Source organism: Muntiacus reevesi, chromosome 12, assembly GCF_963930625.1.
Source record: "Muntiacus reevesi chromosome 12, mMunRee1.1, whole genome shotgun sequence".
In the NCBI taxonomy this organism is placed as follows: domain Eukaryota; kingdom Metazoa; phylum Chordata; class Mammalia; order Artiodactyla; family Cervidae; genus Muntiacus; species Muntiacus reevesi.
Genome location: NC_089260.1, coordinates 57,255,023 through 57,267,781, shown reverse-complemented (window position 1 = coordinate 57,267,781; position 12,759 = coordinate 57,255,023). Strand labels below are relative to the sequence as shown.

The 12,759-nt window shown below is 42.2% G+C and overlaps 1 protein-coding gene across 1 annotated transcript in view; it reads right to left on the bottom strand.

Moving 5' to 3' along the window:
* The window catches only part of LOC136144905 (suppression of tumorigenicity 18 protein), an 81,533-nt gene that overhangs the window by 56,170 nt on the left and 12,604 nt on the right, over positions 1-12,759 (bottom strand). The window contains exons 3-4 of the mRNA XM_065902884.1: positions 1,571-1,770; positions 1,292-1,294 (exon numbers count right to left, since the gene is read on the bottom strand). Of these exons, the coding sequence (XP_065758956.1) occupies positions 1,292-1,294; positions 1,571-1,770 (203 nt within the window). The remainder of the gene's footprint in view (positions 1-1,291; positions 1,295-1,570; positions 1,771-12,759) is intronic.

The window sequence follows — 12,759 nt, the reverse complement described above, 5'->3', positions numbered from 1 at the left end:
CCTTATACCTCAAGTCTAACCATACTAAATCAAGGATTTTCCCTGACACTAGATTCAACCTGCAATTTTCAGGAATCAACAAGAAACTGACCAGCCCAAGGAAACAAACAAGTCAAGGATGATAATTTACAGATGAGCCATGAGGCTTTAAGATGTATGTTAAATACAGAAAAGTCAGGAAATTTACTCCAACACAAATAAATAAGAATACAATTGTTTTAACTACAGAATCTCACACTACTTGCAAGTTGAGATTACTGGAGATTGATGATTGTGCTCTAAGATTTGCATCTACTCAGTCAATACACTTTGACACTTTTTCTGTTAACTCCTATTGCAATTACTACCATTCTATATGCAATAGGTATTTATGACCTAAGAATCTCATTGCCTTAGGCTTGTATAATGTATACATCTTTCCAAATGACAATTTATTTGGTATATTTTGATTACTTAAAAACACATTCAAAAAACTGTGTATGTAATAGCACACGAAAGTGAAAAATATTACTTGCTCAGTTGTGTCTACCTTTTTGCAACCCATAGACTGTAGCCTGCCAGGCCCCTCTGTCCATGGAATTCTCTAGGCAGGAAAATGGAGTAGTTTGGCATGTCCTTCTCCAACGGATCCTCCCAACTCAGAGATCAAACCCGGGTCTCTCACATTGCAGGCAGATTCTTGACCGCCTGAGCTACCAGGGAAGCCCATACTTAGCTCTAATAGCAGAAACATACATTTAATTTCACTTTCTAATTAAGTCAAACTTTAGATCTCCATATATTTTTAAAAACAAACTTTTGAGATACTTCGCATGTCCTTCAATGTCAGCCTCATGCACAAAGTGGTCTGTGATGGTCTAGCTCCTGGAGGTACTGGGACAACCAGGTCTAGGGGGTGTGACCATGAACTGGGGAGAAGAACATCCTAAAAATTTCAAAATAAAATTATGGAGGGGGATTAAGAGCTGCAAACTACTATGTGTAAAATAGATAAGCAACAGGGTGTATCATACAGCACAGAGAATTATAACTGTTTATGGTGTACATTTATAACTGTTTATGGTGTACACTATGCTGAAACATAATATTGTAAATCAATTATAAACATCAATTATAAACATGTTATTATATCAATTAATAACAAGTAAAATTTCAAAATAGAGACTGCGTCTCATATGTCATTTGGAAATGTTGTAAAGCTCATTTTGAGGTTTTCTTTTTTAGGGATTGGACATCTGCCCCATTGCTGAGTCAAGGTCCTCTTCAACTGAAAGACTGAGCAGCTTTTTACCTTCTGCAGAAAGAGGCACAGTCCAAGCTTGTGCTGCTGCAAATGGCCCAGGGGCAAGGATGCTCTGCGGCTTGTGTTTGACCTCCCCACAGTAAAGGAGGAAAATGATCCTCGCTAGCGGATGCTGAGGGAAACCAATGTCTGGTTTTGATCCCACATTGGGATGTGCTTTCCCACCACACACGCTGCATGTTCCCCCTAAGGTGGGCCTGGGTCTGGGGAGGAAGTGTGTGTGCTGGGGAGGAAGTGAAGTAAAGCTGGGGCCAGGCCCCTCGCTACCTGTGCTGGGGTGATGGTTGGTTTCCAGGCAATCATCCGGCCCCTCCGCCTCCATCTGGTCTGCACGCCCCTCCTCACTGTCCACGCTGGGGCTGTAGTGTCGGGGCTTCATGAGCAGGGACTTTCTCTTGTTGACTGGGACCCCCAAAGCCTGCTCCCCGGCTCTCCTCTTCTTGGCCGTGGTGCAATCGTGTGCAGCGCTGCAGTAACAGACACAGGTTAAGAACATGGCAAAAGAGTTCATGGCTACCTGACCCTTGACCATCACCAAGAAAACCCAAAGGAAGTTGTGGCCCAGTTTGGGATTAGTTGTCAGCACTGACAAAAACAGCCGGTGAGCTGAATCCATTGAACTGTGTAGATTCTATTTTACTGCTGATCAGAAGAGTTAAAAAAAAAATCATCCTTAATCCTGAGTAAGCATATGTTAATCTGAGCTTTGCCTGGCACTAGACTAAATACCCAGGGATGGATGAAACAAGATTTGCACTGGTTTGTTAATCCCAAGAAAGAGCTAATGTGAAAAATATACCACCAGCTACAAGAAATGTGTCCAGTATGGATAAATCACAAGGTTTTTCAGATAGTTGTTTGCTACTGAAACTGCTTATCTCTGCCACAGTTGCATGTCAAACTTGAGATGCCATACCCTGGGCTTTGACTTGAAAGACGGGGCATTAAGTGGGGGTGTGGGGGGAGGCTGTGAACATTTGATCAGCCCATCTCCAGGCACAGAAAAAAGTGGAAGGATGCTCATGGCACTCTGCCGTTTGAGTCTCACCCATTTGGCACACAGAACAAACAAATAAAAGGAGGAGAAAGGAGATTGGATTTCACAAAAATGGACCACAGTTTATCCTTACTCCTGCTCTCATTTCATTTTATTTGGAAGTCCTCCTGAGGATGGCCCTTTGAAAACACATTTCCTACATACAGCTCGCTTGGCGTCAGCAGCTCACTCTGTGCTGAAGTTAAGACAGACATTCTCTTGGTGAGATCTAGGAAGACCAGAGGGGTCAGCCAACATTGAGTCTCTGACATACATTTATTAAATGCTCTTTGGAGAAAAACGCAAGGGCTTAAGATGAAAAGATCCAGATGAGAGTACCCTGGTCGCAGAGTAATGAGATATTATTTATTCCATCTCTAAAAGAAGGTTGAATATTCAGTAATATTAAGACAAGGCCTTAACCTGTTCTTTTAAAAACATCAATACAGAGAAATACCAATGGTGGCCCGTTTGTGAAAATTATTTGATCATCATCATACATGAATTCTTGGGCTTCACAGGTGGCGCAGTGGTAAAGAATCTGCCTGCCAAGGCAGGAAACTCAAAAGACTTGGGTCCTACCCCTGGGTCGGGAAGATCCCCTGGAGAAGGAAGTGGCAACCCACTCTAGTATTCTTTCCTGGAAAAACTCTATGGACAGAGGAACCTGGCGGGCTACAGTCCATGGCATCACAAAGAGTGTGACGTGACTGAGCACAAGCATAGATACATGAATTATTGAATTTAGAAGGGTAGATTTTTAAATTTCAGAAGAAAGTAAGTGCTCTTTCTTTTCTGGGAAACAAAAGATTCTGGAAGGAGGGATAATTCAACAGGGTTAGAAATCCCTCAAAAAAAAAAAGATTAAAAATTGAGAATTGAAGATTATCCTGATGTGGAAGAGAAGAGCAAGCTTCTGAGATAAACTAATGTGCTTTGGCAACATTTCTCTGATGAGCCCAAATTTAAAGTGACCATGTACAGACGATGGGGTAGAATAGAATCTAAGAAAATGAGTAGGAGAGCAGACAGGGGCCTTCAGGAGGAGACTAGAGGGCCCGAGCCTGGCCAGTCAAGCAGAACAATCTACGACACGTGTGTCTTACGTCATGGGAGCAAACGCGGACACAGAAGCAGACCTCCCGGGGCCCACGCCTTCTCTGGCCAGCAGGACGATCTGTGAAAGGAGAGGGATAGGAGAAGAAAGCTCCCAGGAATGTGAAGAGGGTTCAAGAAGCCCCCTAAACCAAGTCTCCTAAACCAAGAGAGTTTCCATCAAGATGCTCACAAAATACACAAGTAAGACCACTTTACCGCTATCCAGAACCAAGAAGATTTATAGGAGATGAAAGAGGCTTCCAGCAAATGACATTCAGATGCTAAAACAGGGAAGGAAAGTGGACTCTAAACACCAATGTAAGCAGAGCATGGGCTCTGGAAAAGAGGCTGGAAAGGTTTATTCAAACAAGGCTTCATCAGGACCAGGACAAGCACGGATCACAGAGACCTGGCTGGAGGACTTGGCCAGTCCCACAAACACCATTTCTTTCTGATGGTTGGGGTGATGGATGAGGTGGAACATCTAGTTCCGGTGGGATTCTTACAGATTTTGCCTTGTCAGTATATATTTTTGAAAATAAATTATCTCCTGGAGCATTTGTTCTCATTTCCTTTTTTTTTTAAATATAATTTTATTTATTTATTTTTGACTGTGCTGGGTCTTCGCTGCTACACGGGCTTTCCTCTAGTTGCACCAAGGGGGGTCTACTCTCTAGTTGCAGTGTGCAGGCTCCTCATTGCTGTGGCTTCTCTTGAGGAGCACGGGCTCTAGGGCGCACGGGCAGGGCAGGGTCTAGAGCATAGGCTCAGTAATTGCCGCACACGAACTTCATTGCTCCAAGGCATGTGGGATCTTCCTGCATCAAGGATCAGACCCATGTCTCCAGCATTGGCAGGCAGGTTCTTTACCACTGAGCTGCCAGGGCAGCCCTGTTAATAATTTTATCTTGTTAATGTTTTTATCCAAGTTTACTTAGGAAGACAAGGAACTTTCCAAAAGCACGTGACCTGTAACTGGTGGGGCTGATATTTGAATCTAGCCTGCTGGTCCCCAAAGTTCATGCTCTCGCTACATGTTGCCATATCAGAACAAGCAAACTGGGCGATTTCCTTCTGGCTTTGACAACTGGGTGGAGCAGGCTCTGTTAAACCAGTCACTGCTCTAACCAGAGGAAGCCACCTGCCACAGGGCTGATCCCAATGATTCAGGTCTCATTAAACCAGGAGACGATGCTCAGTCAAAGCAAAGAAAAATGCCACAAAACGTGGTTAAGACACAGGCTCCCCACACAATGTCCGTAGTGTGGAGCAGTAGAACGAACATAATGAGGAGACATTAATGATAATAAAGATCAAGTTCAGCATTTGGATCCAAACAATAACTTGTGGAAGGCTGAAAAGGATATTAAGGTCTATCAAAAAATACAAATACAGCTTCAAAGAAATGAATGCATTTGATACTAACAGTGCTAATATTAGCTGTGTCACCTGCAATGACTAATTGAATCTTCTGGGATGCTAAATTCCTCATCCAACAAAGAGGGATAGCAATTTCCATTATCACATGTTGTGGGCAAAGAAGGTGATATCCGTGCTGCTGGTGAAAAAAGCAGGTCGGGACAGGGCGGTTCTGACTCCTGGTTGTGCCTCTCTGTGCCTTGGACTCCACCAAAACCCGGCTGAAGCCTCCACCCAGCAATTCCAAACTCTTCCCCCACCGGGTTCCCTGCACAGACTGACGCAAGCTTGTGTGTCTGTAAATGTGTTCTACTTTTTCACATCGTATTTGTATTTACATAAATTACATTAGATTTATACACAACATTTGCTTTAAATCTCACATCCTGTGCATTTCTCCACTGCAAAGTAGCTGTGGCCCAGGCAGCATTTGGAGCTGAAATGAAAGCCTTTATAATAAATATTACCCTTTGTGTGTGCATGGAGAATGGTCTCTCTCCCTCGTTTTCCCCGAGGGCACACTGTTTTGGCTTTATTGTGACACTTCAGTGTGACACTGCAGTGAGGGAAAGCCAGGCTTTACATGTCACTGAAAGAAATGCCACAAAATGCTAACATATCTTCTCAAGGTTGCCAGAAATCATTTCCACTGGGTTGTGTTTTCCCATCTGCGGAGCTCTGAAATGTTAAGGAAATAAATGAGCTCTATTATCTATATTTTTCTAGTAGATGAGAAAGAAAGAGAAAAAACACACTCAGCCCTGCATTTATTGTTCTATTCAATCAAACTGTTGCTTTAAACAAGCAGAGTCCTCCAGGGAGCGTTACCGATGCACCGAATACCTTTTAACGCCATATTTCATATCTGCGGTTTTGATTTTATTAAAATATCTTTAGAAGATCTGTATTTTTACCTGAAATTTTTGGTTACATATTCATCAAATGCTTCTATTTAGTAACCCGAATTCTAACTGGAAACGGTGCTCCCTTTGATGACAACATATAGCTGAAATTTTATTCAAAAATGATGGCAGACAACAGCAATTAGATAACACTGATGATAGAGTCATTGCTAGAGGTCTGTTAGACGTCAAATTCACTGACCTTTCAGGTTTAGGAAACTGTGAGTCCCTCAAACCTGTGCAATGAACACTGGGATCTAGAATACTTTTCCAGCTTATTTTACACAGTAATAAATCCTCAATGCAAGTTAACAGAAGATATGTAACATATTTAAAAACACAGGTTCATATATGGGAATGGGCTTCCCAGGTGGCACTAGAGGTAAAGAATCCTGCCTGCCAGTACTTAAGAGACACAGGTTTGATCCCTGGGTTGGGAAGATCCCCTGGAGGAAAACATGAAAACCCACTCCAGTATCCTTGCCTGGAGATTCCCCATGGACAGAGGAGCTTGGCGGGCTACAGTCCTTAGGGTCGCAAAGAATTGGACACAACTGAAGTGACTCAGCACTGACATATATTGGGACATCCATTCCCAACATATATGGGAATAGAATCTAAAAAAGAGTGGATATATGTATATATATAACCAACTCACTTTGCTGTACGCCTGAAACTAACGAAGCATTGTACATCAACTATTCTTCTATAAAAATTAATTTTAAAATGTAGGTTCAGCAACAGCTATACTTTGAGTACATCCCCCTAAAAGAATAGAACAGGAAAACAAATGGAAGTTATAAATCCCTGAGTCCAAGAAACTATTTATGTGCTCCAATATTTCCAGGGAAAATCCATATTGGGTATTTTTGTTGTTTTCTTCTGGTTAGAAAGAAAAGCACAGACTCTCAGGAAGGGACCCAGAAGTATGAATCTGAAAAATGACTGACAGGAAAAAAAATGCAGGTATGATGTTTGAAAAAGAAAAAACTTATACCATTATTATTTTCAGAAACATGATATTATTTGAGGAAACCCCCAAAGAACCTAAATTATTAAAATAAGGAAGCAAATTTAATGAAGTCACTGCTTAAAATGATTTGAACTTCTATAAAATAGTGATGAAAAGTGAGAAAAAATTAAAATGAAACCATTTATGATGCATGGAAGTATGAAATACTGAGGAATAAATTAATACAAGACATGTAAAACTTATACAAAACATATAACATTTTGAGAAAATTGAAGACAATCTTCATAAAGGAAGAAATAGAAAATGTTCATGGAATAAAAGACTCAGTACTGAGATTTCAATTCTTCTCAAATTTTACCTACTAGTTTGAATGTAACCCCAAACAAAATCCCAAGAAGAATTTTTTTCTTTTCTTTTTTTTTTAGCAATTGACAAGTTAACTCTAAAATTTGTATAGAAATGAAAAGAACCAAGAACAGCAAAAATGGTCTTGAAGAAGAACAAGGAGGAAGTTTAAAGAGTTACAGACCTGGATGTCAGACTTTATCATAAACCTTTAGTACCTGAGACAGGTATTTCTGGTGCAGACATAAACAAATAGAGAAAAAGAACAGAGTATATATTCCATCTACTGGATCCAGAAATAAACTCACACAAATACAGTCAATTTATGGCAAAGGTGTCAATGGGGAAAGAGTTGTCTCTTCAGTGGCTGGCACTGGGTCAACTGCATATTTAACTGAAAAAAAGTCTTGACTCTAACTGATGGTAGTAACAACAAACTATTCATGACAGGTTATAGATCTAAACCATGTACTATAAAACAATAAAACTTCCAGAAAAAAATGTGAGAAAGTCCTGTCATGACCTTGGCAAAAACTTCATAAGCAGTTTACAAAACACAATGATTTAAAGGAAAACACTGATAAGTTAGAATACCTTAAACTTAAAAACCTTTATTCATCAAGAAATATTCATCATATGCAAAAAAAAGAAATATTCATCAAGTTAATAAGGAAAGCTTTCTGTCAATATTTTGGTTTTTAGTCTATTTACACAAACTTGTTTAGGTTGTGAAAATTCATTGAGCTCTCCTCTTACGATAAGTACATGCTTCTGTAGATATATTATACTCTTCAAAACAGTAAAAGGCCAATAAGACAAAAAATTCTTTCAAATGAATAGGAAAATGATAAGTAACTTAAAAGTGGGCAAAAACATGGCAGGAAAACTGATATACAAATGAAGAGGCACTCAGGCTCTTTCCTCTCCAGGTAAACACAAAAACCTAACTGGCTTCTTGGCAAGTGAAGTGGGAATCCTCTAAAACTTCTTCATCCCAGCCTCAAAATAGTAACCCCCAAACATCATATTCTAGAAGAAATGACAGCGATTAGTGTCACTTAAAATTTAGAGGACGCATGGCTGGTGGGCCCTATGTTCTTTCTCTTCATTAAATCTAACAGTGTGAGTGAAGGAAGTTAGACAGAGAAATAGCATATGACATCCTTTATACATGGAATCTAAAAAGAAGTGATACAAAATAACTTATTCACAAAACAAAAAGGGATTCTCAGACTTAAGGAAGAAACTTGTGGTTGCCTAGGGGGAAGGATGGGGGGAAGGGATAGTTAGGGAGTTTGGGATGGACATGCACACACTATTGTATTTAAATGGATAACCGACAAAGACCTACTGGACAACACGGAGAGCTCTGCTCAATGCCACGTGGCAGTCTGGATGAGAGGGGAGTTTGGGGGAGAATGGAGACACGCAGATGTAGAGCTGAGCCACTCTGCTATGCACCTGAAACTATCACAACACTGTTAATCGGCTATATTCCCAAATAAAACAAAAAGTTAGAGTGCAGACTCTTAGTAAGACTGATCCTCGGGGTTAACAGTGGGCAACCACAAACTCAAATAATAGTACTAATTGCAACTGCTAGACCAAAAGAAAGGATATTTACTTTACAGATTAACATAGACCCAACTATGAGTGTTCCGCAGTCACTGATGTGGCAGATACATACTTTCCAACCTCCATCAGCAAGTGGAACCAGGACTGTTGGCATTCCCCCCACCGGCTCAGCGGTAGAGAACCCTCCTGCCGGTGCAGGAGAGGTGGATTTGATCCCTATGTCCAGAAGATCCCCTGAAGAAGGAAATGGCAACCCACTCCAGTATTCCTGCCTGGGAGAATCCCAAGGACAGAGGAGCCTGGCGGGCTACAGTCTGTGGGGTCACAAAGAATAGGACACAACTGAGTGACTAACACACACACAACATGTATTTGAGTGTGGATTCGCCTGGCCCATCTTCAGTGCTTCAGACAGCACTGCTGTCTAAATGTTCTGCCAACAAGAATTCTCACAGGTCTCTAAGAGACCCAGCTAGGAAGACAAAGAAAATAACTGGATACACCACTGGTATGACTTACAGCACATCCCGGCCTGATGGAGTGACAGAATAACCTCTGAAAGGCAAAGCTGAGATGCTGGTTTGAAGGTGCTACCCTGCCAAGAGGGCATGCTTTCTTTGGGGCTAGTATGCACACTTGATGACCATTATGTAGTGTCCTGCCCTCCATGGTTTGAATATTTGGGCCTAAGAGCTAACAAACAGGTGGAATGAGGAATGACTTGGTTTAGCATGATTCCTAATGACCAACTTGAAGGATCTGTATATTACTCCCCCTAAATCTATCCTCTGAGGGTCTAAAGGTCCTGGTCCCCTAAGGGAGGGCTTCCACTAGAGGACACCTGAGAGTCTGATCAAAGTTCCAGCTCTGCCTGCCTCTCGGTCATGGGGATTTCTTGGGCGGGCAGTCCAGCAGGCAGGAGGGTTGCAGTCCCGGCAGGAGTATGGATCCTGGCTGTCGAGAACAGCAAGGCTGCCATTAAATTTGGGGAACAGAGAAGAACACATTTGGCCCTTTAGTGACCCTCTTGGCCTCTCCTGGTTCTTTCTGGCCAGACTTGACAGCCAATCAGCTAAGCAGCAGCCAGAAACTTGAAGGTCGTGGTGACCAGGGCTCAGGTCCCTTAGGGATGAAGGTCACCAGGTAAGCCATTTAGGCAAGCAGGGATGCTAGGCAAGAAGGAGGGTGTGGATGGAGGGGTGTGTAGACAACGAGAGGGACCAAGCCTGGGAGCAACCCCCACAGCCGAGTACCCGGGAGTGTGTGCTCACCCGGCTACTCTCAACTTCTATGAAATCAGGAGACAGGCCCCTGAGGGAAAGTTAAGTCTGTGTTCACTTGAAATGGGCCTCCTGATTTCCAAGTCACAGGCCACCGCAAACACTAGTTTACTTTTACACAGACGAGCCTGGGGAGTCACTTTTCTTTCATGGAGGACAATGCTCGAGTCCACGCCCAGCTCGCTCAGCCACATGGACACTCGTGCCCACGCTCACGTTCAGAAAGCTGTGTGAAGCACAGCACCCAGAGAAAACCTATAATTTAAGCTTCTCCTGTGACTCATGTCATCAATTCAGCAGCCACGTCGTTGCTATTTATCGATGGTTGGTTTGCTGTCATGGAACACTGATTCCATCGGCAAGGTTATTTGATAATATCAGGTTTAGAAGAGCAAGGTTTTTTCCCCCATAAGGCCAGAGCTAATAGATGCTTTTTCCTCATTTAATTGGGATTAAGTTTTATGAATGATCAATTACTTGCACAATGCCCACAACAGTTTTTTCATAAAATAGTCAAGCCATTAAAAGCCACATTGTAATAATAATAATAATGATAACAAAACAACAACAATAATAAAAACTTGCTCTGAATCCTGAGTAACAGTGGAAGGAGCTAAAAATACTCTCTCAACCCTCCTGCTCCCTTCGCCCCACCATGCTGGTGAACACTCTTCCCTGGGATATCATTTTGACAACACTATTAAAACACACTCTTGTGCCACCATGGAGGTCTAGAAGTTTCCATGATTGCAAAACTTAACTCCCTAATTGTCATTGTCTCTCCCAGTAACCTGGAACTGTCTAAAAGGGAACAGAGTGCTTCTTGTTCATTTCTTATCTCCTGTACATCTATAGACTTCCTAGGTGGCGCAGTGGTAAAGAACACGCCTGTCAATGTAGGAGATGCAGGAGACAAGGGTTTGATCCCTGGCTCGGGAAGATGGCCTGGAAGAGAAAATGGCAACCCACTCCAGTATTTTCACTCCATGGAAAATTCCATGGACAGAGGAGCCTGGAGGGCTACAGTCCTTGGGGTTGCAAACAGTCGGACACAACTTGAGCATGGACGCACCAGCACCAGTGCATCTATAAGGCCTGGGTCTTGGTATCATAAATGTGGCCTGCAGCTGAAGTCCATCCAGATGTAAGTGTATGAAGATGACTTCATGCAAACAAGAATTGCCTTTCCCTGGGAGAGGCATCAAAACCTACCCAATGACTGTTCAGACAATGTGGTTGCCCATTCTCCTTGGAGCAACAGGTCGCTGATCCACATGGGCTTTTGCTCCTAGTTGCCCTCTCCACCAAGGAAAGCCAAAAGAGAGATGGTTGGGGGTGGGGTTAACAGGAGCAGGTGAGTCAGTAAATCCTACTTTATTCAAAAAGTAAAATCACGAACTAAGGATGGGTTTGCAGCCTCTTTGTGATCGATCGTGGGGCAGTCACTCTGGGAAACACATCAGGACCACACAAGTAAGCCCTACATTTGGTGGCTTTAAATGAAGATCAGGAAGCATAAAGTACCACCTATTTTAGTTCTGAATGACTGGAACACAGGCACCCTCTGTTCTCTCCTGTGAACATTAACTGACTTTTTCTTTTTCCCAAGATGTGCAGACATGAACTCTTTCTAAGGAGCGGGCTCTGAATGGCTCTGAATATTGAGAAGGACAGACAGTAAGGCTTAATTCGTTTAAAAATTTGATGTAAGAATGAAATGTTTTGGGTGCTTCCCAGGTGGTTGAGTGGCTAAGACTCCACTCTCCCAATGCAGGGGCCCAGGTTTGATCCCTGGTTGGGGAAGTAGATCCCACATATCAAAACTAAGACTTTACAGGCTGGAACTAAAAATCCCCCATGCTGCAATGAAGAGCAAAGATCCCGTGTGCCACAACTAAGACCTGCTACAGTCAAATTAGTTAATTAATTAAAAAATAAAAGTATTAAAAACGAATGAGATGTTTTTACATTCAAAAGATAATCATAACCATATTTGGCATATTAGCAACTAACATAGTGGCTTCATGCTCTTTAAAATATAATGAATTCACTTCTTCAGATGACATTTATATACATGTACTTCTGCCAGGTAGTCTTTATATTTGATTATTCTGTAGTAAGAAGGAGAGTCACATCACTTTTGTCATCTAGAATGGATTTTATCAAAGTTGACCTTTTTCATTATTTGCTGCTTTCTTTTCCTGGTCATTCCTGGTGTGGTTTCTACTATAGATATTTCTCAGTGTTCAAAAGAATGGTTTTCTCCGTTTCAAGAGGGATGGGTCTAGTAGAACATTGAAAGCAGACACTTGCAGAAGAAGAAAAGGTAACATGAGGAGAAGGAAAAGGAGAGAGAGGGAGAAAATGTGAGGTGGAAACGTCAGGGAAGGGAGGCTGGGAGGAAGCTGTGTGTACCCATGTGTGCATGTGTGTGCACTGTGTATGTGCCCTTGTGTGTGTGCATGGGTACCTGTGTGCGTGTGTGCATTTGTGCGTGGGTGTGCCGAGGGCACAACGTCAAAGACCAGCAGAAATAAACGCCAAGAGCAACCAACATGAGGGAGACGCTCACCCACTGACGGAAACAAAACGGACCAGGCACCCACACAAACTCAACAGCACAACTCCATCAACTAACACGGTAACGTCTGGCTTTTAACACGGCTGTCACAAAAGACACTTTTAGAGCATGTGGCTCTTTTATGACTACCGTCATAAATGCCGATTTTATTTCTTGACATTTACCTGAATGCAGATATTTGGTCCATAAATCTAGTTTCCTTTCTTAGTTCCCCGAACTAAAAAAAACCTGGAAACTTACAGATACA